The sequence below is a fragment of the Mus caroli genome, unplaced genomic scaffold, assembly GCF_978045245.1.
Source record: "Mus caroli unplaced genomic scaffold, Mus_caroli_1 scaffold_7, whole genome shotgun sequence".
In the NCBI taxonomy this organism is placed as follows: domain Eukaryota; kingdom Metazoa; phylum Chordata; class Mammalia; order Rodentia; family Muridae; genus Mus; species Mus caroli.
The window spans coordinates 51234356-51257819 of record NW_028227262.1 but is presented as its reverse complement, the minus strand read 5'-3'; the positions used below and the strand labels follow the sequence as shown (position 1 = coordinate 51257819).

The 23464-nt window shown below is 44.9% G+C and overlaps 1 protein-coding gene across 5 annotated transcripts in view; it reads right to left on the bottom strand.

Annotated features, from left to right (window-relative positions):
• Positions 1-23464, bottom strand: part of Frmd4b (FERM domain containing 4B) — a 246580-nt gene that overhangs the window by 133164 nt on the left and 89952 nt on the right. For 4 of the 5 annotated variants that reach the window (XM_085840234.1, XM_085840236.1, XM_085840232.1 and 1 more), the window contains exons 2-3: positions 10925-10990; positions 9031-9125 (exon numbers count right to left, since the gene is read on the bottom strand). In XM_085840234.1, coding sequence (XP_085696360.1) covers positions 9031-9125; positions 10925-10990 — 161 coding nt within the window. Of the gene's footprint in view, positions 1-9030; positions 9126-10924; positions 10991-18689; positions 18709-23464 lie in introns of those variants that run through there. The other variant, XM_085840235.1, reaches the window with a different exon arrangement.

The following is a 23464-nucleotide window of genomic DNA, read 5'->3' as shown; positions in this document are numbered from 1 at the left end:
GACCACATAATTGGTCACAAAACAGGCCTCAACAGATACAAAAATATTGAAATTGTCCCATGCATCCTATCAGATCACCATGGACTAAGGCTGATCTTCAATAACAAAATAAATAATAGAAAGCGAACCTTCACGTGGAAACTGAACAACACTCTTCTCAATGATACCTTGGTCAAGGAAGGAATAAAGAAAGAAATTAAGGACTTTTTAGAGTTCAATGAAAATGAAGCCACAACATACCCAAACTTATGGAACGCAATGAAAGCATTTCTAAGAGGAAAACTCATAGCTCTGAGTGCCTCCAAAAGGAAACTAGAGAGAGCACACATTAGCAGCTTGACAACACACCTAAAAGCACTAGAACAAAAGGAAGCAAATTCACCCAAGAGGAGTAGACAGCAGGAAATAATCAAACTCAGGGGTGAAATCAACCAAGTGGAAACAAGAAAAACTATTCAAAGAATCAACCAATCAAGGAGCTGGTTCTTTGAGAAAATCAACAAGATAGATAAACCCTTAGCCAGACTCACTAGAGGGCACAGGGAAAGCATCCTAATTAACAAAATCAGAAATGAAAAAGGAGACATAACAACAGATCCTGAAGACATCCAAAACACCATCAGATCCTTCTACCAAAGGCTATACTCAACAAAACTGGAGAACCTGGATGAAATGGAGAAGTTCCTAGACAGATACCAGGTAACAAAGTTGAATCAAGATCAGGTTAATGATCTAAACAGCCCTATATCCCCCAAAGAAATAGAAGCAGTCATTAATAGTCTCCCAACTAAAAAAAGCCCAGGACCAGATGGGTTTAGTGCAGAGTTCTATCAGACCTTCAAAGAAGATCTAATCCCAGTTCTTCACAAACTATTCCACAAAATAGAAACAGAAGGTACTCTACCCAACTCATTCTATGAAGCCACAATTACTCTGATACCTAAACCACAAAAAGACCCAACAAAGATAGAAAACTTCAGACCAATATCCCTTATGAATATTGATGCAAAAATCCTCAATAAAGTTCTTGCTAACTGAATCCAAGAACACATCAAAACAATCATCCATCCTGACCAAGTAGGTTTCATCCCAGGGATGCAGGGATGGTTCAATATACGGAAATCCATCAACGTAATCCAGTATATAAACAAACTCAAAGACAAAAACCACATGGTCATCCTGTTAGATGCGGAAAAAGCATTTGACAAGATCCAACACCCATTCATGATAAAAGTCTTGGAAAGATCAGGAATTCAAGGCCCATACCTAAACATGATAAAAGCAATCTACAGCAAACCAGTAACCAACATCAAAATAAATGGTGAGAAGCTTGAAGCAATCCCTCTAAAATCAGGGACTAGACAAGGCTGTCCACTTTCTCCATACCTATTCAACATTGTACTTGAAGTCCTAGCCAGAGCAATTCGACAACAAAAGGAGATCAAAGGGATACAAATTGGAAAAGATGAAGTCAAAATATCACTCTTTGCAGATGATATGATAGTATATATAAGTGACCCTAAAAATTCCACCAGAGAACTCCTAAGCCTGATAAACAGCTTTGGTGAAGTAGCTGGATATAAAATTAACTCAAACAAATCAATGGCCTTTCTCTACACAAAGAATAAACAGGCTGAGAAAGAAATTAGGGAAACAACACCCTTCTCAATAGTCACAAATAATATAAAATATCTTGGCGTGACTCTAACTAAGGAAGTGAAAGATCTGTATAATAAAAACTTCAAGTCTCTGAAGAAAGAAAATATAGAAGATCTCAGAAGATGGAAAGATCTCCCATGCTCATGGATTGGCAGGATCAACATTGTAAAAATGGCTATCTTGCCAAAAGCAATCTACAGATTCAATGCAATCCCCATCAAAATTCCAAATCAATTCTTCAACAAATTAGAAAGTGCAATCTGCAAATTCATCTGGAATAACAAAAAACCTAGGATAGCAAAAACTCTTCCAAAGGATAAAAGAACCTCTGGTGGAATCACCAGGCCGGACCTAAAGCTCTACTACAGAGCAATTGTGATAAAAACTGCATGGTACTGGTATAGTGACAGACAAATAGACCAATGGAATAGAATTGAAGACCCAGAAATGAACCCACACACCTACGGTCACTTGATCTTCGACAAGGGAGCTAAAAACATCCAGTGGAAGAAAGACAGCATTTTCAACAAATGGTGCTGGCACAACTGGTTTTTAACATGTAGAAGAATGCGAATCGATCCATTCCTATCTCCTTGTACTAAGGTCAAGTCTAAGTGGATCAAGGAACTTCACATAAAACCAGAGACACTGAAACTTATAGAGGAGAAAGTGGGGAAAAGCCTTGAAGATATGGGCACAGGGGAAAAAATTCCTGAATAGAACAGTAATGGCTTGTGCTGTAAGATCGAGAATTGACAAGTGGGACCTCATGAAACTACAAAGCTTCTGCAAGGCTAAAGACACCATCAATAAGACAAAAAAAAACCAACAGATTGGGAAAGGATCTTCACCTATCCTAAATCAGATAAGGGACTAATATCCAATATATATAAAGAACTCAAGAAGGTGGACTCCAGAAAGTCAAATAACCCCATTAAAAAATGGGGCTCAGAACTGAACAAAGAATTCTCACCTGAGGAATACCGAATGGCAGAGAAGCACCTGAAAAAATGTTCAACATCCTTAATCATCAGGGAAATGCAAATCAAAACAACCCTGAGATTCCACCTCACACCAGTCAGAATGGCTAAGATCAAAAATTCAGGTGACAGCAGATGCTGGCGAGGATGTGGAGAAAGAGGAATCCCAACCATTGTTGGTGGGATTGCAAGCTTGTACAACCACTCTGGAAATCAGTCTGGCGGTTCCTCAGAAAATTGGACATAGTACTACTGGAGGATCCAGCAATACCTCTCCTGGGCATATATCCAGAAGATGTCCCAACTGGTAAAAAGGACACATGCTCCACTATGTTCATAGCAGCCCTATTTATAATAGCCAGAAGCTGGAAAGAACCCAGATGTCCCTCAACAGAGGAATGGATACAGAAATTATGGTACATTTACACAATGGAGTACTACTCAGCTATTAAAAAGAATGAATTTATGAAATTCCTAGCCAAATGGATGGACCTGGAGGGCATCATCTTGAGTGAAGTAACACAATCACAAAAGAACTCACACAATATGTATTCACTGATAAGTGGATATTAGCCCAAAACTTAGGATACCCAAGATATAAGATACAATTTGATAAACGCATGAAACTCAAGAAGAATGAAGACCAAAGTGTGGACACTGTGCACCTTCTTAGAATTGGGAACAAAACACCCAGGGAAGGAGTTACAGAGACAAAGTTCGTAGCTGTGATGAAAGGATGGACCATTTAGAGACTGCCGTATCCAGGGATCCATCCCATAATCAGCTTCTAAACGCTGACACCATTGCATTCACTAGCAAGATTTTGCTGAAAGGACCCAAATATAGCTGTCTCTTGTGAGACGATGCCGGGGCCTAGCAAACACAGGAGTGGATGCTCACAGTCAGCTATTGGATGTATCACAGGGCTCCCAATGGAGAAGCTAGAGAAAGTACCCAAGGAGCTAAAGGGATCTGCAACCCTATTGTTGGAACAACATGATGTACTAACCAGAACCCCGGAGCTCTTGTCTCTAGCTGCATATGTATATAAAGATGGCCTAGTCGGCCATCAATGGAAAGAGAGGCCCATTGGACTTGCAAACTTTATATGCCCCAATATAGGGGAATGCCAGGGCCAAAAGAATGGGAATGGGTGGGTAGGGAAGTGGGGGGTGCTATGGGGGACTTTTGGGATAGCATTGGAAATGTAATTGAGGAAAATATGTAATAAAAATATTAAAAATCAAAAAAAAAAGAAATATACCTTTAAAGTGTGAAAGTGTGTATTAGAGATTTAACTTTTTCCTTCTGTTGGGAGTTGAATGTTTTTGTATGCTGGGCAAGAGCTCTAACATGAGCTCTGCCGCTGGCCTAGATTCTGCTGTTTATCACTGAGACTGGCCTCCCTCTGCTATGAAGTCTCTGGCCTTGGATTCAACATGCAGTTCAAGTCAGCCTCAATCTCATGACCCTCCTGCCTCAGCTTCTGAAGGGCTGAGGTTATAGGCATGTACCACCAATACATATATTAGATTTTTTTCTTCATTTTGTTTTTTAAAGTCTATTTACAGTCCTTTCATTTGAATGAAGGCTCTGAGGAATAAAAAGAAAATGACCTATGCCTAAATACAAAGATGCGTTGAGGCTCATTTAATGTTTTTATCTTGCTGTTTTTAAGTGTTTTAATCAATAAGTATGAACTCTAGTTAACAACAACAACAACAAAACAAACTAACTAAACCAACCAACCAAATGATCAAAAGACAAAACACTTGTAACCACAAGCCCTGTTTTCTCTCTGGTTCGGATTCTATACGGTGGAAGCTCCATTGTTTACCAGAAGGGACAGCGATCCAAAGCCATTGTGTTGCAAAGCTTATATGTTGTTTCTACATTAACAAAAGTCCCTCAGCAAAGGTTTTCCAAAATGGATGAAGGGAGGTGACAGGAAGGGCCCCTTGTGGGGAAGGAGGGCTGAGGCTGCCCTCTAGAGGCGGAAGGCCGCCTATAGCAAGCCCAGCCATAGGAATTCTGCCCCTCTCTGTCAGGCACCTGCTTTACTTGGTTGGCTTGGCTGCCTTCCTTAAGTAACTGTGGTCTATCTCCAGCTTCTCTTGTGGTTCTCGGAGCTGGGATAAAGACAGTCATTGACACTGTCCCTTGCAGCCCTGCCTCCCTCTGTTCAGTTTACCACGATCTCAAGGCTGATGTGGCACCGAGGACGGCATGAGGACCCTGAAAGGGAGGGACCCGACGTGTTGGCTTCACGGGGGTGGACAGAAAGGGAGTGCTCGGGGGGTAGGGACCTTCCAAAAATATTCACCAGACAAAGAAGTAGGCTTGTGGCCAAGACTTTCCGAGGAGACACCCTTAGACATAAATACGTTTTCAGGCCTGTTCCCCGGAACGGTGTAAATGGCTAAGACCTTCCGTCTTACAGAAAAGACCTACTCACACTGCTGAAAATAAACACAACCAGAGCCAGGAGACACCTTCGACAGCTGGTTGTAATCCTGACATTTCGTGTTGCCTGCTACCTGTACGAGAGTCAGGGCAAACTGTTAAGGTTTGACTCCTGGGGTCCAAGAAGAGTATGTCGGAAAGGAGCCCACAAATCCCAGGGTAGACAAGGAATCTGGTGGCCAAGTCCTCAAAGAAAATCATTCATTCTGTGTTTTGGTATGTGTGTGACATATGTGTTTGTGGCATATCTGCAAACATGCATGCAGAGATCAGAAGAGAGCAGTGGGCATCTTGCTTTATTTATGACTCTCGGTCTTACTCCCTTGTGACAGGGTTTGTTATTGAATCTGGAGTTAGGCTGTCAATCAGCAAATCCCAGCAATTCTTTTTTTCCTTCTCCTTCCCAGGGCCGCAGACACACGGATCCAGGCTTTTTTTTTTTTTAACGTGGATTCTAGGGATTAGAACTCAGGCCCTCATGACTGTGTAGTAAGCTCTCTTACCCAGAGAGCCCTCACCCTAGCCCCTCTTTTACTTGATAGAGTTTCCTATATCTGTGAGGCTGGCCTAGAGTTTCCAGTACACCTGTTTTCACTCTCCAGGGGCTAGGATTACAGGGACGTGGCAGCACCCTCAGATCTTTTCCCTTTCTTCGTGAAGCAAGTTTCAATGTCTGGACAAAGCACTGCGTTTAGGGCTTCTGCCTCTCCACATGATCTGGCCCCCTCTTTCCAGTGCTGATGCTGTAGTTCTAAATCCTGTTCTCCCTCCTCAGACCTCCTTCAGTGGCTGCATTGCCATCCCTGTGCCTCGAGGGGTTCATCTGTGATCTTGTCCACTCCCAGGCTGTGTGCCTTCCCACTTAGCAAGAGCACAGGGTCCGTTTGTTTCAAGTGATGCTTGCCTAGACTGTCACCTCCTTTCCCCTCTGTGGACGCTGTGTGTCTCGCCCAGTTCTAGAGATAATTCTGTGAGATTGCGCCAGTGCTGGGCAAAGCCTCTCTTACATGTGTGCCTGTGCTCTCGACTCGGCATTCTTACTTAATATGCCTGAAGCACAGAGTGTAGCACTCGATTATGGGTATCCTGTAAGGGGTTGGACTGCAGCTGCTATGTATTCAAACACTAAATACTGTCCCCCAAGATCTGTGTCGCCCACAGAGGAGATTCTCATATACACCAAATGATGCTACTAAACCTTGCCCCCTGCCCTAAGTTAGCCGTGATTGGCTAAATACAATGCCTACATCCTGGGCTGGGCAGAAAAGAGAGGGTGAAGTGAGGTTCCCAGGCTTGGGGTCTCAGGAGGGACCATGACCAGGAGAGTGAGGGGAAGAAGGAAGAGGTCACCTCAGGGTAGCATGGACTGTGAGATCACGCCCACAAGGGCCGGCCTGATGGAGCAGGAGTGGCCTAAAGGAAACAGGGCAAGTAGTACCATGGCGTTATTGACAGGGAAACAGACAAAATAGCGTAGAGGGTTGATATCTGCCCAGCTCTAGTGCTCCAAAGCTTATTATAAACCTAGAGGTCTCTGTGATTTTTATTTGGGAACTAAAGGACCTAAAGTGGAGTAGGATCCCCTAGTAGATATTCAAAAGCAACAAGGGGACGTAGCAAGCCCCTAGAATAATAATAGCCACAATAGTCTCTCAAATGGCATTTGCTGTGTGAGCACTATGGTTATGCACAGGTTATAGGTATGAAACTGGAGTGTCCGAGATGTCCAATATGGCTGTCAGATCACACAGCTTCAGGACTCCATGATATTTTCCCTATCTCGCTCTTAGCCAAATCTTGGACCTCTTTCCTTCCTGCTTTCTGCACATCAGCCACAATGGCTTTCCCTACATCCCTTAAAACAGAAACTAAGTCAAGCATGGTGGCACATACATATAACCCCAGGACTGAGGGTAGCGTAGGAGGATCAGGAGTTCAAAGTCTGCCTGGAATATTTGAGATCCTGTCCCAAACCAGCCATCATCATATTAAAACAAAACACAAAAGTCAAACTGGGCTCCATCTTTGAAGAATTTGGCTTTTGTTTCTAGAGCCAGTTCTTGGTGTTCGCTGCAAGCTGTCTTCCAGACATCATCCTGGCCCACTCTGTCTAAAATTGGCCCCACCAGCTTTCCTTAATGTGTCATCTCACATGATCTCAGTGCATTCAGAGTTTCTGGTATTTTCTTATCATCTCTTTGCTTGTTAAACTAGATCACGGCATTGCACTAGCAACTCTTCCAGGCAGAGGTCTTAACTGCATTGCTCACAGCTGAATCCCAGGGATCTAGAATACCATCTGGTAGCTGTAGACGCCCAGGAGACATTCATTACAGAAATGCATTATTCTAGTCTTCAGACTTTTAGCGCCATCTCAATATGGTCTCCTGAATGACAGTGCTCATGACAATTACAGTTGATAGCATATTATCCAGCTACTATGTGTCCATGGCCATGAGTCTTACATGCTTTCATTCACACGTGCATTCTGCCCACGTGTGTAAGGCAATCTAACCACTGACTCATGTGAACTTCTTGGGGCCTTCTGGCTAAGTACTGGTGGAAAAATATCAGACACACACATTTCCCATTTCATCCAGCAGAGGGCAGACCATCAAGTACTTCACCAGCTATTGAGTGAACATATATTTGGGCGACTCTGAGTAAGAGGACAATGCCACTGCATTTCCCCCCTGCTTTGGGTAAATCATCTTCAGTAAATATTCTGAGTCAGGCTCTATGTTTTTCTGGGGCTTGTACATCTCTTCACAAGCATCCTGTACATCTGGGGTTAACAGCTAGAGTTGATGGTTTTGTTTAGACTTCCTAGAGGCTCTGAGCTAGGAAGCATTACAGGATAGAAGGTGTTAAAAACAAATTAACTCCTTCTTGAGGTTATTTTCCACCTGGTTTCACGGGAAAACTGAAAAAAAAAAAAAACCGCTCAAACAGAGAAAGTTATGCAAAGAACGTTGTGGTTGGCCAGCATATTTTGTGTCTGGAACACATGTTCTTGGACTTTAGTATTTAAGGGACTTTGCAAAAACATCTTCAGAAAAGGGAAGGATTCCTCTCATAATATTTCAGAACAAATTAGGTGATATAAAACGGACAGGGATACACACACACACACTCCAATGTGTTAACATGAGGAATGAAGATATATGGGAAAAGAAAAACAAAACCAAACAAAATACCTCTGAGGCAATGTGAATGAGCCTTAGATTGTGGAAAAAATTAATTCAATATTCAACTATATATATATATATATATATATACATACATACACACATGTATACATATACACATATAAATATAATACGTACACACACACATATATATACATATATATGTATATATATATGAAGGTAAGTCACAAACTGAGTTTTAAACTGTGTAACGGTGAACACCAAAACATTAAATTAGCTTCATGGTACTCATGAAGAACAAGTTAAGTGTTTTCATTACTGACATATGGAGCGAATTGGAGAACATTACCACTCATTCAAAAAGACACGTAACATAGTCTACAAACTCATTAACACGCATTTCTAAGCACAATTTGAGGTTTGTTTGTTTGTTTGTTTGTTTCACTATCCAGCTTCCCAGCCCTGGCTGCCTGGAGCTCATTATGTAGACCAGTATGGCCTAGATGTAGACTTGCATCCACCATCCTGCCTTTACTGCCTGAGTGCTGCTGAGATGACCGGCATTTGCCACCACGCCTGGCAATATTTGCAAGACTTTTAAATGCTCTGCGCTCCTTTGCTTCTTCCTTTATGACATTTGTAGGAAAAGAGTTCCCACACGGAGAAACTCACAAGTAGACAGGATATAAATTCTTTCTCCTTGTTGCCTACCACAAGAATCAGCAAGTGCATAGATAGTCCAGGCAGAAGGCAAAGACGTGAACAAACCAAACACTCACGTGTCGTCTATAAACGTTATTCCAAAGTACTCCTTCTCTTTCAGGTTGAAATGCGACGCCACGAGGTCCAGCAGCTCTCTTGATAAAAGCTTGGGCTGTCAAAACACAAATCTGATCAGCACCGGTTTGCCCGCCTGTCTCTCCCATCGCTAGCACTTTCTTCCGCGCTAAGCAGTCAAAAGCAGCTTTTGTTTGCTTTTGTGATTTTTAAATACCCTTTTTTGAGCCGTCACTAAGTTTGGAGCATCCACCTAGAGAAGGAACTATCTATGAGCTTTGGGGGTACTATGGGCCTTGGGGAGGGGGAGGAAGTGTGGTTTGGAATCTGCCAGAATGTCCAGCTGATGACTGATGCTGGCCTTGCAGGGACTGGGGAAAACGGACACCACTGGACGGCAGCCTGAGTGGCTCCCTTCTCAACCCTCAACCTCACAGCTCATGATGATGGTCTCAAGTATGGACGTCTGCAGTTGGAGGAGACAAAATGGGGGGAGAAAGACAAGGCAGGGAAGCCAGGAAGAAAGGGAGGAGAAAGACAGTAAGAGACGAGGGGCAGGGCGGGAAAGAAAGCAGGGGTAGGAGAGGAAGCAGGAAGAAATCTGGATTGGTGAAACTACCGTGCGATTCCTCTGCTTCACTTCAAAGACATTCATTGTCCATTGTGTGTGAGTGTGGCTTTTCTCTGCATGTATGTTTGTACAATGTGTGCTGCTGTGGTGCTTGTGGAGGTCAGAACCAGAGTCACGGATGGCTGTGAACCATCACGTGCATGCTGAGAATGGAACCTTCTACAAGAGCAACAAGCACTCTGGTCCATGGAGCCATCTCTCTGGACCCCATCCTATTAATTTTAATTGCAGCTTAGGTGCAGTGTATGAGGGACAAGTCTTCAAGAGAAACTAAAGCAGGGTGTGGTCTTAAAGAAGGGTCTAGGCCAGCCACAGGTGTAGCCTGTCCACAGGACTTCAACAATTTATTTATTTAATTTTTGGTTATTCTCTCATACAATATATCTTCACCTCAGCCTCCCCTCCCCCCACTCCCCTCCCCACAGTTCCCAGACCTACTTCCTGTCTCCCCCAGATCCACTGCTCCTCAGTTTCCCATCAGAGAAAAGCAGTGGTGTAACAGAGCAAGGCATAACAAGATTTAGTAAGACTAGGCCTAAGTCCTCATCTCGAGGCTGGCTGAGGCAACCCAGTAGGAGGACCAGGGTCCCAAGAGCAGACAAGCGAGTCACAGACATCCTCTCTCCCATTGTCCCACAAATACTTCAAGCTAAACAACCACAGCGTGTATGCACAGGGCCTAGCTCAGACCCATGTGGGCCCCATGATTGCCACTTCAGTATCTATGAGCCCCCCCCTTAGTTGATTCTGTGGGCTGTGTTCCTCTGGTGTCCTAGGTCACTCTGGTTGGGCTCCTACAACCCTTCCTCCCTTTTCTCACAGTTCCCTATGAGCTCTGCCTAGTGTTTGGCTGTCGGTCTCTGCATCTGCTCTCCTTAACTGTCAGAGCAATCCTCTCTGATGATGACCAGGCTAGGCACCTATCTAGGAGTATGACAGAACATCTCAACCATTTCTTTAAAAAGACTTTTGGCCCAGTGTGTTGGGCAAATAGAAAGAAAATTTACCAACAAGTAAAATAGATAAAACTCAAGTAGTGTCACATGTTTTGCAAAGAGCTTCCACTCACATATATCAAGTATCTTGACTTAATCAGGATTTTGTCAGGAAGACTAAGCTACAATAACTGTCCTTAGAGCCACCTTTTCTCTCTCAGCCCTCTGAAGCACTGAGTTCCAGGCACAGTTAGGAGAGCAGTCTGGACACAGGCCACCATGCTCCAAAGGAGGACAGCGAAGGGCAACCGGAGTGTATCCAGTACTTACCTGAACCAGCAGCTCCAGTCTCCTGTCATCCAGCAGGTGAACCTGGCAGTGCCTGCCTTCTGTCATCTGTGGGGACAAAAACAATCAAGAGATGGATCAGACCTGGTCTGCCAGAAATCCTCAGACTCACTCTATCTATCTATGCGGCATGCTCCAGTGAGTTCACCAGTGGGATTCCCAGAAGCAGACTTACGATAGGCTTGCAAGAATTAGCTATAAACTGCAGTCTGCAGACTACATGAGGCCGAGGACAGCTATCACACTTAAGACAACAGGAGGGTTGTTTTGTTTTGCTTTGCTTTGTTTGTTTGTTTTTTTAAATAACTCGACTGTATGGCTTTTGACTGTGAACTCTGGAGATGAAATATGCTGTGGGTTGAAAGTAAGAGTAAGAGTAAAAGCAAAGACTGCTTAATGCACACAGGAAACAATAGCAGCAGTAAACCCAATGCCCACACAGTAGGCCAAGCTCACACAGGGCACAGATCATGTGGAGAGAAGCAGGTCTCCCAGACACAAGCCTATGTTTCCTTGAGTCACGGTGACATATTCACAAACGCAAACACCTTCCATCATGGCTGCACTCTGGTAAATTCGATACTTTTATTACAAGAAGAGAAACACGAGACTGAAGTTCAAATCCAAAGGCCTCAACTTTTGAACTCTTTGCCCCCTTTTAATAGATCACCGTTTATAGTTAGCAGTTAAGGTGTACAGCTGACAGTTTGACATAGCAATTTTCAATAGGTAATTTTTTTTTACATTGAAAATCGCAGCTCTGGGAAATGCTGGTTGTAAAGCAACGGCCCTTCTCTTGATAAACTCACCCTCCAAACCGTCCCGTCTGTAGCTGTCGCCACCCTGTCCATTTGAGGGGCACCCTGAAGACCACCTTTACGTTCACTTCTGGTATGTACATTTATAGGTATTTTCTTCTTTTTCAGACACGGCCTTGCTATACGGTCTAGTCTGGCCCCAAACTTAACAGCTCCTGGCCTACACTCGCTGAGCAGGGGGATTACAGATGCAGGCCACTGTTCCCAGGGTGTCTTTCCTTTCCCCCTCTCTTGGTGCAGCGCTGAGACTGAATTCAGAGTCTCATACATGTTAGGCAAATGTTCTAACAATGAACAACATCCCTGGCTCCTAGCTTACACTTGTATGCTAAATGTCTTTCTTTGATAGACATTTACCCAAATGAAACCAGCACTGTTCTTTGTGTGAAGCCATCCATCCATATTACGCCTAAGTGTGTAGGTGCACGCACACTCACATAAACCTTCAGTTCAAGTGTAATCAAGCCACACTCACTGTGGGACTGTGATAGGCAGCCTATTTTGGTTGAATGGGGCTTGCTCCGGTGACCCAATAGAGAAATCTACAAGGGACGGAAAGGCGAGCCACATTCTCAGATTCAGACATCTCTCCATAATTCTGTGACTATCAGTCACGCAGTGTCCTAAGCTTCTGGCATTCTGGCTAGACTCCACCCCCACAGTTACCTGGCAACAGCAAGATAGCTCAGCCCACTATAAGAGGGGCTGCTTGGCCCCTCCTTACTCTCTTTAAGCCCTCACCTTTCTTACTCTCTAGCTCCCCTTCTCTCTCTCCATTCCCCCTCTCTCCACGTGGCCATAGCCGGCCTCTCTCTTTCTACCATCTCTCCTTTCTCTCTACCTTTCTACAATAAAGCTCTAAAACTATAGACTGTCTCTGACATCAAGGCCCTCTCCGTGCTTGAATGATGGGATGGGCTTTTTCCTAACGAGCCATGTTTAACCTCCCACCAGAAGGCCATCCTGTGCTCCAGCCACAGACCTGACCAGGGACTCTCGCCCACATGGGAACCATCCAGCTCCCCCTCTCCCCCTGCCCTCTCCTCCCTTCATCCCAGGGGCTGAGTGCTGCCCCAGGGTCCCTATTCTGTTTTCAGCTCCTCTGCCCTGTCCAGTGTGGGATGCAGGAGGCTGGGAACCTGGTACCTAGGGCTGCCCCTTGTCCACCACCTACCGTGTGGGGTCAGTGGCTTAACACAGCCAGACACCCACCCGGGGCTGTGTGGAAACCATGCGGCAGTCCTCCCATGTCTGCCCACCAAGAGCACTGGAACTCTGGCAGGATGCGGGTCCTCTCCCACTCCCCTCTTTCTCCCACACCCACGGCCCCACAACTCACAGCTTTGCCTCCTGTGCCTTTCACTCCAGTTATTTTTGGAAAAATTCCCTCTAGGGCTTTATTTTTCATACATGATCTGTGTTGTGGGATCAAGTATTGCTATACAATGGTATGAGTCGCCTTCTGAGAGCTACCCAGACTTGTCTCCAGTCCTAAGATGAGCAACATCTCAGTTGCTGTGTCTATTTTTTTTTTTTTTTTTTTTTTGGCCACGAATGTTGAGATTGTTGGGTTACATTTGAAAAGCTTGGACAACATTCTTGTCCTTTCAGGCATTGTACTCAGACATTTGTAAAGCTAGTTTGAAAAATGAATTGAGTTGGAGGTGGTGGCGTGCACCTGTAATCCCAGTGCTTGGGAAGTGGAGGCAGGAGGATTGGAGAGTCAAGATCAGTCCTGGCTATAGAGTGAATTCAAGGCCAATCTCCTGGGCTACCAGAGCACTTACTTCAAAAATTCAACTAGAATCAATCAATAAATATTAAGACAGTTGTGTTTGTTAGCACATGCTTGTGGTTCACCTGAGATAAAGCAGACCATTAGAGGGCAGGAGTTTGAGACAGGCCTGAGCAACATAGAGAGACCCTACCTCAAAAACATGATAGATGCCATTACTGGACACCAGCTGTATGCATACATGCATTATCCTAGGTGGCTTATAGACATTATCTCTGAGCTGTAATGGTACATTCTGCGATTCCTATTGTTGTCCATATTCAATAGTTGAAGCAAGAGAGTTCAAGGTAGGAATAAGTAACCCATTTTCAATGCAAAAAGAAAATCTCCATTTTCAGTTTTGATTGAATTCTGTTTTTTTTTTTTTTTGGTTTGTTTTTTGTTTTTATTTTTATTTTTCTGTGAACCAGCTTAGCAGGTCAGATCATGGGGTTATAGACACATGGCCCACAAAAACCACAGAACTGGTGATAAGAGGTGAGTGGACAAACTTTGCATAGTTCATAGCCACAGATCACATTCTTAACTAAGTAATGTAAAGGTCAAATATACCCCCAGGGTGGCTCTGTCAATAGGGATGTTAGTTCCGGCTGCTGAGCTGGCCAATGCATAGTAAGTATAAAGGCTCATTAGAGTTTTTCCGAAAGGCCTGGTGCTGCAGCTCAGAGGTGAGAGGGTTTGCCTAGCGTGCATACTGTGGGGGGCTTGCTCACAGTGCCCCCACACACTGGGTATGGTGGTACATGCTTGTGACCTCAGCACCAGGAAGAGAACAGCAGGGGAACCAGAAGTTGAAGGTCCTCCTGGACTCCACAGGAATTTGATACCAGCCTGGGATACATTAGAATCTGCCTCAATCATCTCTCCTGCAAAGGTCTTCAAACAGCAACACCAGAACAATGACCTCATTTAATGGGCTAGTAAACTGACGCTCAAGCTTTAGGATAATTTATTCGAAATTACTCAGGAAAGTAAAAGACCAAGTCGAATCTGAGTAAGGTGATTGGGCATAGCTACTCTGACTACATGTGCAAGGCCCCCAGTCACAGACATAGTGGTGAATGCTTGTAATATCAACAGTACTCAGGAGGCTGAAGCAGGAGGATTGCCAGGAGTTCAAGGCCAGCCTGGGCTACCTTGAATTTATATAGTGAATTTGAGATCTTGTATCAAAATAAAAAACAAAAACTAAATCACATTAAACTAAATATGCAAATTAACACACACACACAAAATAGAATCCCAATAACACATTAAAAACAGAGGTGACCAAAAACCATTCTCATTTTCTTTCTTTTTTTGGTTTTTGAGACAGAGTTTCTCTGTATAGCCCTGGCTGTCCTGGAACTCACTTTGTAGACCAGGCTGGCCTCAAACTCAGAAATCTGCCTGCCTCTGCCTCCCGAGTGCTGGGATTAAAGGCGTGTGCCACCACCCCTGGCTCATCTCTCATTTTCTAGTTCTTCATAGTGTAGGGGGTTGTAAAGAAATGTGTTGGTTTAAACTGTTGTGCCTTTGTACCCATGAGAACTAACTATATATGTGCCCTATAGAAAGTTGAAAACACACACACACACACATGCGCGTGCAGTGTAAGTTCACTAAGGAAATACCATAATATTTTAAGTTACTAGGTTGCCTTATAATCCAAATACATTTATTTCTCTCTTTTAAATATGTATTCATTGGCATATACCTTTGATTCCACCACTGAGGAGGCAGGCAGATCTCTGTGAGTTTGAGGCCAGCCTGGTTTACATATCGAGTTCTAGGACAGTCAGGACTATGTAGACACTGTGTATGTCTCAAACAAACAAAAAACAAAACAAAAGGATCTGTTTGCTATGTGCCAATTTGTTTTGGCATCTCCTCCAACCAACTGACATTCTTTTCTCAACACACAATTTCTATATCCATCTCTCTTTTTTTGTTTTATTTTAACGAGACAGGGCTTCCTGTAGCTCAGGCTGGCTCTTCTGGTTCCTATGTAGCATGTAGTTGATCTTTCTGTCTCCACCTCCCAAGATATAGATTACTCTAGACTATTAAACAGTGACTGTCATTTTGTTGTGACAAACTGTGCAATGTCATATAATTTGAACTATAAATGGTCACCTGTTCCAAACCAGGGCAATCAGAACTTCAGTTCAGAAAATCTAGAATTGGATCAGAAACTTTGGCTGCCGTGGGGTGATTGCTGTCTGCAGAGAAAATCCTGCACGAACAAAGCAGAGGACAGGTGGCTGAAGGAGGCCCAAGAAATCAGGTGGGTCAAGGGGAAACTTCAGAATCTCTGTCCATCTCTAATGTCTTTCTAGTTTTCATGCTTCTGCTGGTCTGTGTGAACTTATGTCTTCGAATTCCACAAGACTCCCGAGTGTCTCAGAATGAGGCACCTCTGGTCTCTGTTAAGCTGACTTGCATTGAATTCAATTCTTCAGATAAGACACACAGGGTATGTGGGAGATGGGTAGGGTAGTGCATCTTGGAAGGACCTGCCCACTTCTGCCTTCCATCTTACTATCCCTAAAATTATAGGAGCAGACTTGTGTGCCGAGCTCCCTCCAGAGGTTCTGAGGAGTCTCAACTCAGGCCCTCATACTTGCCAGGCATTTCTTTTATCAAGTAAGCCTGCTCTCCAGTCTATACACCGTGGGTTTCTGTAATTAACCAAAACAAGTTATTTATCAAGGCTAGACTCCAAAATGATGGCCCACACCATCTGCTCACCATCTCGGATGTGTCATGGAGGGCAAATAGCCCTCGGAGAGACTGACAGGCAGAGAGGAGAGTATCAGGCACTTCTTGGATGGTGCGGTAAGAGATGACAAGGGTCAGCTGAGGAGGGCAGGGGGAGAGCGCACAGTAGTATTTGCCCATGCTTCGAGCATCCTGTTCAATATTCCCTGAATCCCTTCCCCTGCAGGACGGTGCTTCCGAGGGGATGTCATAGGGATGATTTGATTGTCAGTAGGAACAGAAGGGCCTGCCCTTGTCACTTGGAGGCTGAAAAGTGAGAGGTGTACTTTGTTCATCAAAACAATACTTATGAATAGACTATAGTTGACAACAGAAACTAAGAGAGGCCATCAAATACACATTTCAAGGGAGAGCTTCTTTGACAAGGAGAAGATTTGGGAGCATGGGGTTTGATTTCCTCCATAGAATGTGGCAGCATAGGGCAGAATAGATCCATTGTTGGATATGGGTCATGGTTTCTGGTTCATCCAAGTGGATGAACTGTGGGGAGTCCTGTCAGAGGAGTGAGCAAACCTTGAGCCAGTAAAGTTTCGTGGTACCAGAATGGGTACCGAAGTACGAATGAAGGTTCTGCCGAGCACAAGGAAATCGCTCTCAGGGATTCACCTGGAGCATGAGTTCAGATAGATTAGTCAATGTCTGTTACTGATGCATACTTCTGGATAAGTCTGTGAGGGTGTTCCTAGGAACCATTCGGTCACAAGGACGCTGCCCGGACAAATGGAATAAGCCTTTGGTGAATTCATCTAATGGTATTATTGAGAGGTGCTAAAAAGGCAGGAGGCAGTCTGCTTGGAGGAGGGCCGTTGCTACTTGAGTATCCTTGGACTCTGTCTTATCTCCCCCACTTCCTGTTTGTGCCCTTTGCTCCGTCCCCACCCTCCCCAGTGGCAATGTGGTGAATAAATTCTCCAGTCCAGCCTTCCACTTCCATGATGCTCTCTTGTCCAAAGGCATGGGCCACTGGGACCACAGTGGGCTGGCTCCTCCTACAGCAATGAACCTTCTTGGCCATCCCTCATAGACACGTCCACAGACCGACCTGATAAAGAGAGTTCCTCAACTCTTCCTCACAGATGTTTCTAGGTTGTGTCAAGTTGGCAGTTAATGCTAGGACATGCCCTGTTTCTTTGAAAACTGGTTAATAGGTAAACTTTTCTATAATCCATACACACTCATGGTAGAGAAGCTGAACTGCAGGGTAAATTAACAAGCCAGTTAGAAGGCACATGACAGAGAAATTGTGCAGAGCTGACAGAATAAGGAAGAGAAAGGAAATAAAGGAAGAGAAGGGGCCATGGGTCCCTGCATGCCTTCAGTCTGCAGAGCCAGGGCTCTTTAATAGCAGTTCTAACAGCATGGCTCCCAGGTACCCCCTATTATCCAGGTGTCACCACACAGTCAACCCTGTGATGTCCCTGAGGCAAGTACTCTCCAAACTCCAACACTGTGAGAGAAACTGAAGGCAAACCCCTTTGAACACAAGATTCACAACAATGAAACAAGAACTCAGCTGAGAACCCCCGGGTCTTAGTCACATAGCACTGCACACAGTCGTGAATCCAGCACACACTGACACACATGGGGAAGCCTTCCTGTGAAGGCCATTCTGGACAGATCACATCAACAGGAAGAAATGGAAAAACAGTACTACGAAGCAGGCGTGGAAACTCATTTTCAGATAAGCATACATCCATAGGAAGCACTTAGAACTATGGACTTTATAAATAGACTAGGGAGAGCATCCATTAATGTTTGAGAGGGTGGGGGGAACAGTTAGATTCACCCAAAGCCACACAAGTCACTAAACCTAGACCTGGGAATGAGACTGGACTGGAATGAGACTTCTGAGTCAGAGCATAATTGAAGTATTTAAAGTTACTCAGCTTAAAAAAAGCCATCTAATTAAGATGAATGTTATCTCAACAGATCAGTTAATATATACATATTTATAATGATAATAAATTTATTCTATATTGTATATGACATACAAGTATAAAGGATATGTTATATACATAATAAAATTATATAAAGCATGTCTCAGAAATACTTGATTTTCTAATTTCTATCAGGGCTGTGTTTAAGCGACACCTATGTGGAATTCCTTAATTAGATTTCTAAATCTAGAATCACTTTTGAGCCCCACAGAGACCATGGGAATAGTTTCAGAATTTACCTCTAGCGGTCAGTGGTCAATGATTACTAATAGTAGCAACTTCTCAAATTAAATCCCACAATGCATGCATTCAAACGTGATCTCTTTGGAGATCCCTGGGCAGCACCCGCCCAGATGACTTGCCTTCTCCCACCTCTTCCTCACCCAACCCCAGGTATCTGGAGGTTAGAATGGTGCATGCTGGGTTAGAACTCCCACCTCAGACTGCGTTTGCTTCCCAGCTGATAAGAGCGGGTCCTCAGCTTGCAAGTGCTGGTAACGGGTGGAAAAGCTTTGTGCAGTGGGTCAGTGGTCATGTGGGGGGAAGGCCTACAGGGAAGTGAGAATCTGCTCCAGCCTTGACTTCCACTGCCAGCAAGCACCCAGATGTGGCAGTGCATGGTGCCCGTCTGGCTTGCGAGGGAACACTCACCATCTGGCTCCAGCCCCAGCCTTTCTACCTGACCTAAGAGATGTGAAGAGAGCTGGGTGGTAAGGAACCGAAAGGCAATCCCATACAGTGCAGAAGGGACCTATGTGGGGTCAGATTAAAAGTAACAGGAAACAACTATGGCAAAAGAGCAAACTCCTGGCTGTTTTGGTTTTGTTTTAGCTGATGTTTGGAACACAGAAACACTTGATAAGGAAGTAGCAAGCTTCTTATTTCCCCTCCTTCTGGTTCCTTACTGGCTTTTCCTGAGACTCAGCAGAAGAGACCTTGCTTCATAAAGGTGGTTTCTCAGGGTTTGGGTATGACCCAGGCAAGGTCAAAACTGCTATCTGGATGAGGGCAGAGTCAGCTCTCTGGCCAGGTCCAGGGTTCCCACGGTTCTATCTCTGAGAGGACATGGCTGAGGGAGCGATACCTTCTAAATTTGGACTGGACCTCTCTGCTTTCCGATGTCCAATCTCTTCCCACACAAAACACCCAGAAACTAACTTCGCTCCCACTGAGAAAGACAGGTCTATGATGGTTAATATTGTCAACAGGTTTCATTTCATAATTTTCTAAGTATGCCTGTGAGGGGGCCTAGATGAGTTAACTGAGGTTGGGAGACCCGTCTTAAATGTTGGTGGCACATTTAAATGATGTCCTAGACTGACTAAGAAAGCCAGCTGAGCCCCAGCCTTCCCCCCACCCCACCCCATCTCTGACTATGGAGACAATGTAACCAGCAGCATCAAGCTATCTGCCATGACTTCTGGCTACAGCAGATTGAGCTGTGAGCCAGAATCAACACTTCCTTCTATCAGTTGCATTTGTCAGTTATCTTGTCCACAGTGATAAGAAGAGATGCTAACCAGGGGCCCACCCCTTCTACTTTTCTTTGTGTCTCAGATCTCACCTCCAACTCAGTGCATCCACACTGGTCTCTTTTTCTTCCTTCACATCAAACTTTGGTCCTATCTTGGGGTGTCACATATGCTGTTCTCTCTGGATGGAACGCCCTGCCCCCCATTCAGTCCATTCTCAAGTCCCTTCATGACTTTCAGATCTGAGATCAGGTGTCTGTCGCCTTCTTAGGACGCCTTCCCTGCTTCATCTAATATGGAGCCTCCTCCACTCCATTGTGCTGTTCTGTGTGCCTAAGACCTACACTTTCTCATTTAGCTGTATCTGTCAGCCTGCCTTCTACCACTAGATCTTACGTTTCACAGGATGGAAGACCTTGACTGTGTTGTCTCTTATTGCTCCCCTAGGGCTTCGATCTACAAACAGGGTCTCCGAAAATCTTCTGACTGAGGGCTGGAAGTGACATGCTTCTAAGAAACTCACGCAAGTCTGAAGACTTGAATACGGATCCCCAGGTCCCATGTAGAGCTGGATGCAATAGAACATACATCTGTGATCCCAGGGAGAGATCTATGTGATCTATGGAGAGATGATTGATGGAAACTGAAGAGTCCCTGGGAACTTACTGGCCAGCTAGCCTGGCCCATGAAGCAGCGAGCTAAAGGAGACCCTGCTTCAAAACCAAGTAGAAGGTGAGGACAGATACCCAGGGTTGTTCTTTGACCTCTACTGAGTGTCATGGCCCCTGCTCAGGTCTTCCTAGTGAATGAATTGAATCTAGATGCTAACACACATCCATAAACATTTACTTACACAGGTCGTTCTCAACCTCCCTAATGCTGTGACCCCTAATACAGTGAGTGCCTCATGCTGTGGTGACCCTCTCAACCATAAAATTATTTTCATTGGTATTTCACAACTGTAATTTCACTACTGTAATGAATTGTAAGATAAATATCTGTGTCCTCTGGTGGTCTTAGGTGACCCTTGTGAAAAGAGATGACCCTTGTTTGACCACCCCCAGGTTGAAAACTGCTGATTTATACTGATAGAGTGTGATCTAAAGAGAGGCTGTCCCAAGCAACTCCCAAGCCATGGCCCAGAAAACCTGACACACCAGGAAACAAAATTTCCAACCAGAGAGCAAGGTGAGCCATTAAACTCCACATCAGATGAGAGTCTCTGGAGCGAGAAGGGGGTGGGGATGGGGATCTAGGCCAGTCTTACTTTGAGATCTATTGAATGGATGGAGTTTTATATTTCACCCAGATGATGTCAATTCCAGCAGAACAGGGCCCTTTTATATCATCTCTGGGTGGTGACTGAGCGTGAGCTATTGACACTCTCATCCCGTGAATGGCCTGCACTGACACAGATGTCTCCAGAAAAGTCAGCTGTGATTTCTCTTTTAGTTCTCTCAAGACAGAGCCTGTCTTCCCAGCATGCAACTGCACTGTCTGTGAAGCACCGACTTAGCGGCACACAACTGGGGCTCTCTTGTTGCGTGCTGCTCATCAGCCCCCTAAGTAGGAAGCGCAGCTACCATGATTAGGCAGAGGGCAAAGCAGAGTCTTGAAAGGGCTGGTCACACTGCTGCAATGCGGGGTGGGACTCACGGGGCCCTGGCAGAACCCTTGGGAGTGGATATGGTGAAAGAGACAGAGGTGAAGGAAGAAAAGCAGAAGAATGGATAGATGAGGGAGGAATGAAAAAAATGTGTGAGAATCCAGTTTGCTAAAGATGAAGAGTTGAATGAGGAGTGTGGCGGTGTATGTGTGTAATCCCAACAACTCAGGAGTCTGAGGCAGAAGTTCAAGGACAGCCTTGGCTAAACGAGACCTCTTGTCAGAGCAAACAAGAAAGGAAGAGAGGAAACTGAACCAGTGAATCGCTGTCGTAAGGAAATGTAACAAGAAGGAATGGCTAGGCTGGGTATCTCCTGAAATCACTGCCTGAATTTACTCCTGGGTTTTACATCTCGATCCAGAAGGAATTCATTCATTCTGAGTGAGCAGCTTCCTGGCTCTACCCTGCTTCTAACCCATGGGTGCAGGATGATCAGTTGTGCGGCCTCCTGGGCCTGAGTCCACATCAGTTTGGCTTGGGATTGAGTGCAGTGTACAATGCCATTCAAGCATTCATGCTGTCCATCATGTGCTCACACCTGCTCAAGCAGCAGCCTTCTGAGGAGAGTGGCACTATCAGTACAGTCAGTCAGTCAGTCAGATGGTTCCACAAGGGCAACTGCGAAAGGAGCTTGCCCTAGAGTTCCGAGCCTCAGCACCATGGTCATTGCAGCAGCAGAATCTTTGGTGTCCTCTGTGATGTGGGGCCACTGACCAGTAGTAAGTGGATACTTCCCACTACTGTGACACTAGATCCATCTCCAAACATTGCTAAATGTCCGCTCCTGGACAGAATTATTCCTTTGGAGAAGAACTGCTTTAGAGACTAGGAGAGAACGTCTGAGCAGTCAAACCAGTAAGAAGTTTTCAGTTCAGGCAAAGGGCTTAAGGCTCAGCAGGTCAAAGGGATGGTTACCAGGTCTGATGCCTGAGTTTGGTTCCGGAAACCCACAAGATGGAAAGAGAGAACAGATCTAAGTTGTCCTCTGACTTCTACAGATGTGCCCAGGGAACAGACATAACTACCTACCTACTGACTTACCTACCTACCTAAACAAACAGACAGACAGACAGACAAATGCAAAAAAAGAAAAAAGAAAAAAAAAAAGGCAGGGGTGGGGCACTGGCAATCCAGCTGGCCAGTGAACCCAGCTCAGAGCGCAGCTAGAGCTCAATTTCTCTCTGCCCAGGAGGCACGAGAAATGAGGCTATGGATTGAGAGAAAGTTTCCTTGTTCTTTGTTGTGGACAAGTGGCCACCAGCCGGGACTGAAAGGCTAACCTCTTTTCTGGGCATTAGCATGCAATTGCAAGCTCCTTTCTGCCTGGGGGAGGTTTGAAAAGGAAAGCCCACGAGGGGGGCTAATGTTTTAAATTCTAGATCCTGGATTCTGTGCACAGCTAGTTTGTTGTTGTTGTTGTTGTATTGTGGTTTTAGCACCCATACCTTGGGGGAGGACAGTCCCTGGGGGTGGCATTTTCACAAGAGGTAATCCCTTCGAGATGGTAGCCTGATATTATAAGGCTGGCTGAAAATAAAAGAATAAAGTCATCGATCCTGGAGTGAGGGCATACAAGAGATACCAGCCTGGTGCCAAGGATCTGCAGATGGGATTTGCAGTCAGAAGGCTTGGGAGATAGCTCAGTGCATAAAGAGACCCAGGCATCTGTAATTTCTTCATCCTAACAGTGAAAGAGTGGTGGAGAGCCCCTAGGCTGCCTACTCTACGTACCTGGCTCAGAAGCTGGTTGGCAGAAAGAACAAGGAAGAAGCAGCTTCAGCGGCTCTCAAAAGTTGTCCTCTGACCAGCATACACACACAATCACATCACACACACACACACACACACACACACACACACACACACACACACACATTGCTGTTGCTGTTGTTTGAGCCAGGGCCTTATTCTGCTTAGGCTGGCCTGGTGTCAGTTCATTATGCAGCTCAAACTTTGGTTTTCTGAGTGTTGGGACTCCTGAGTGCTGGGATTTCAGGTGTGTGCCACTGTGCCTGGTTTCTTGTACTTCTTTGCTGTACATGTTGACATTGGGAATTAAAGGCAGGATGCCGCT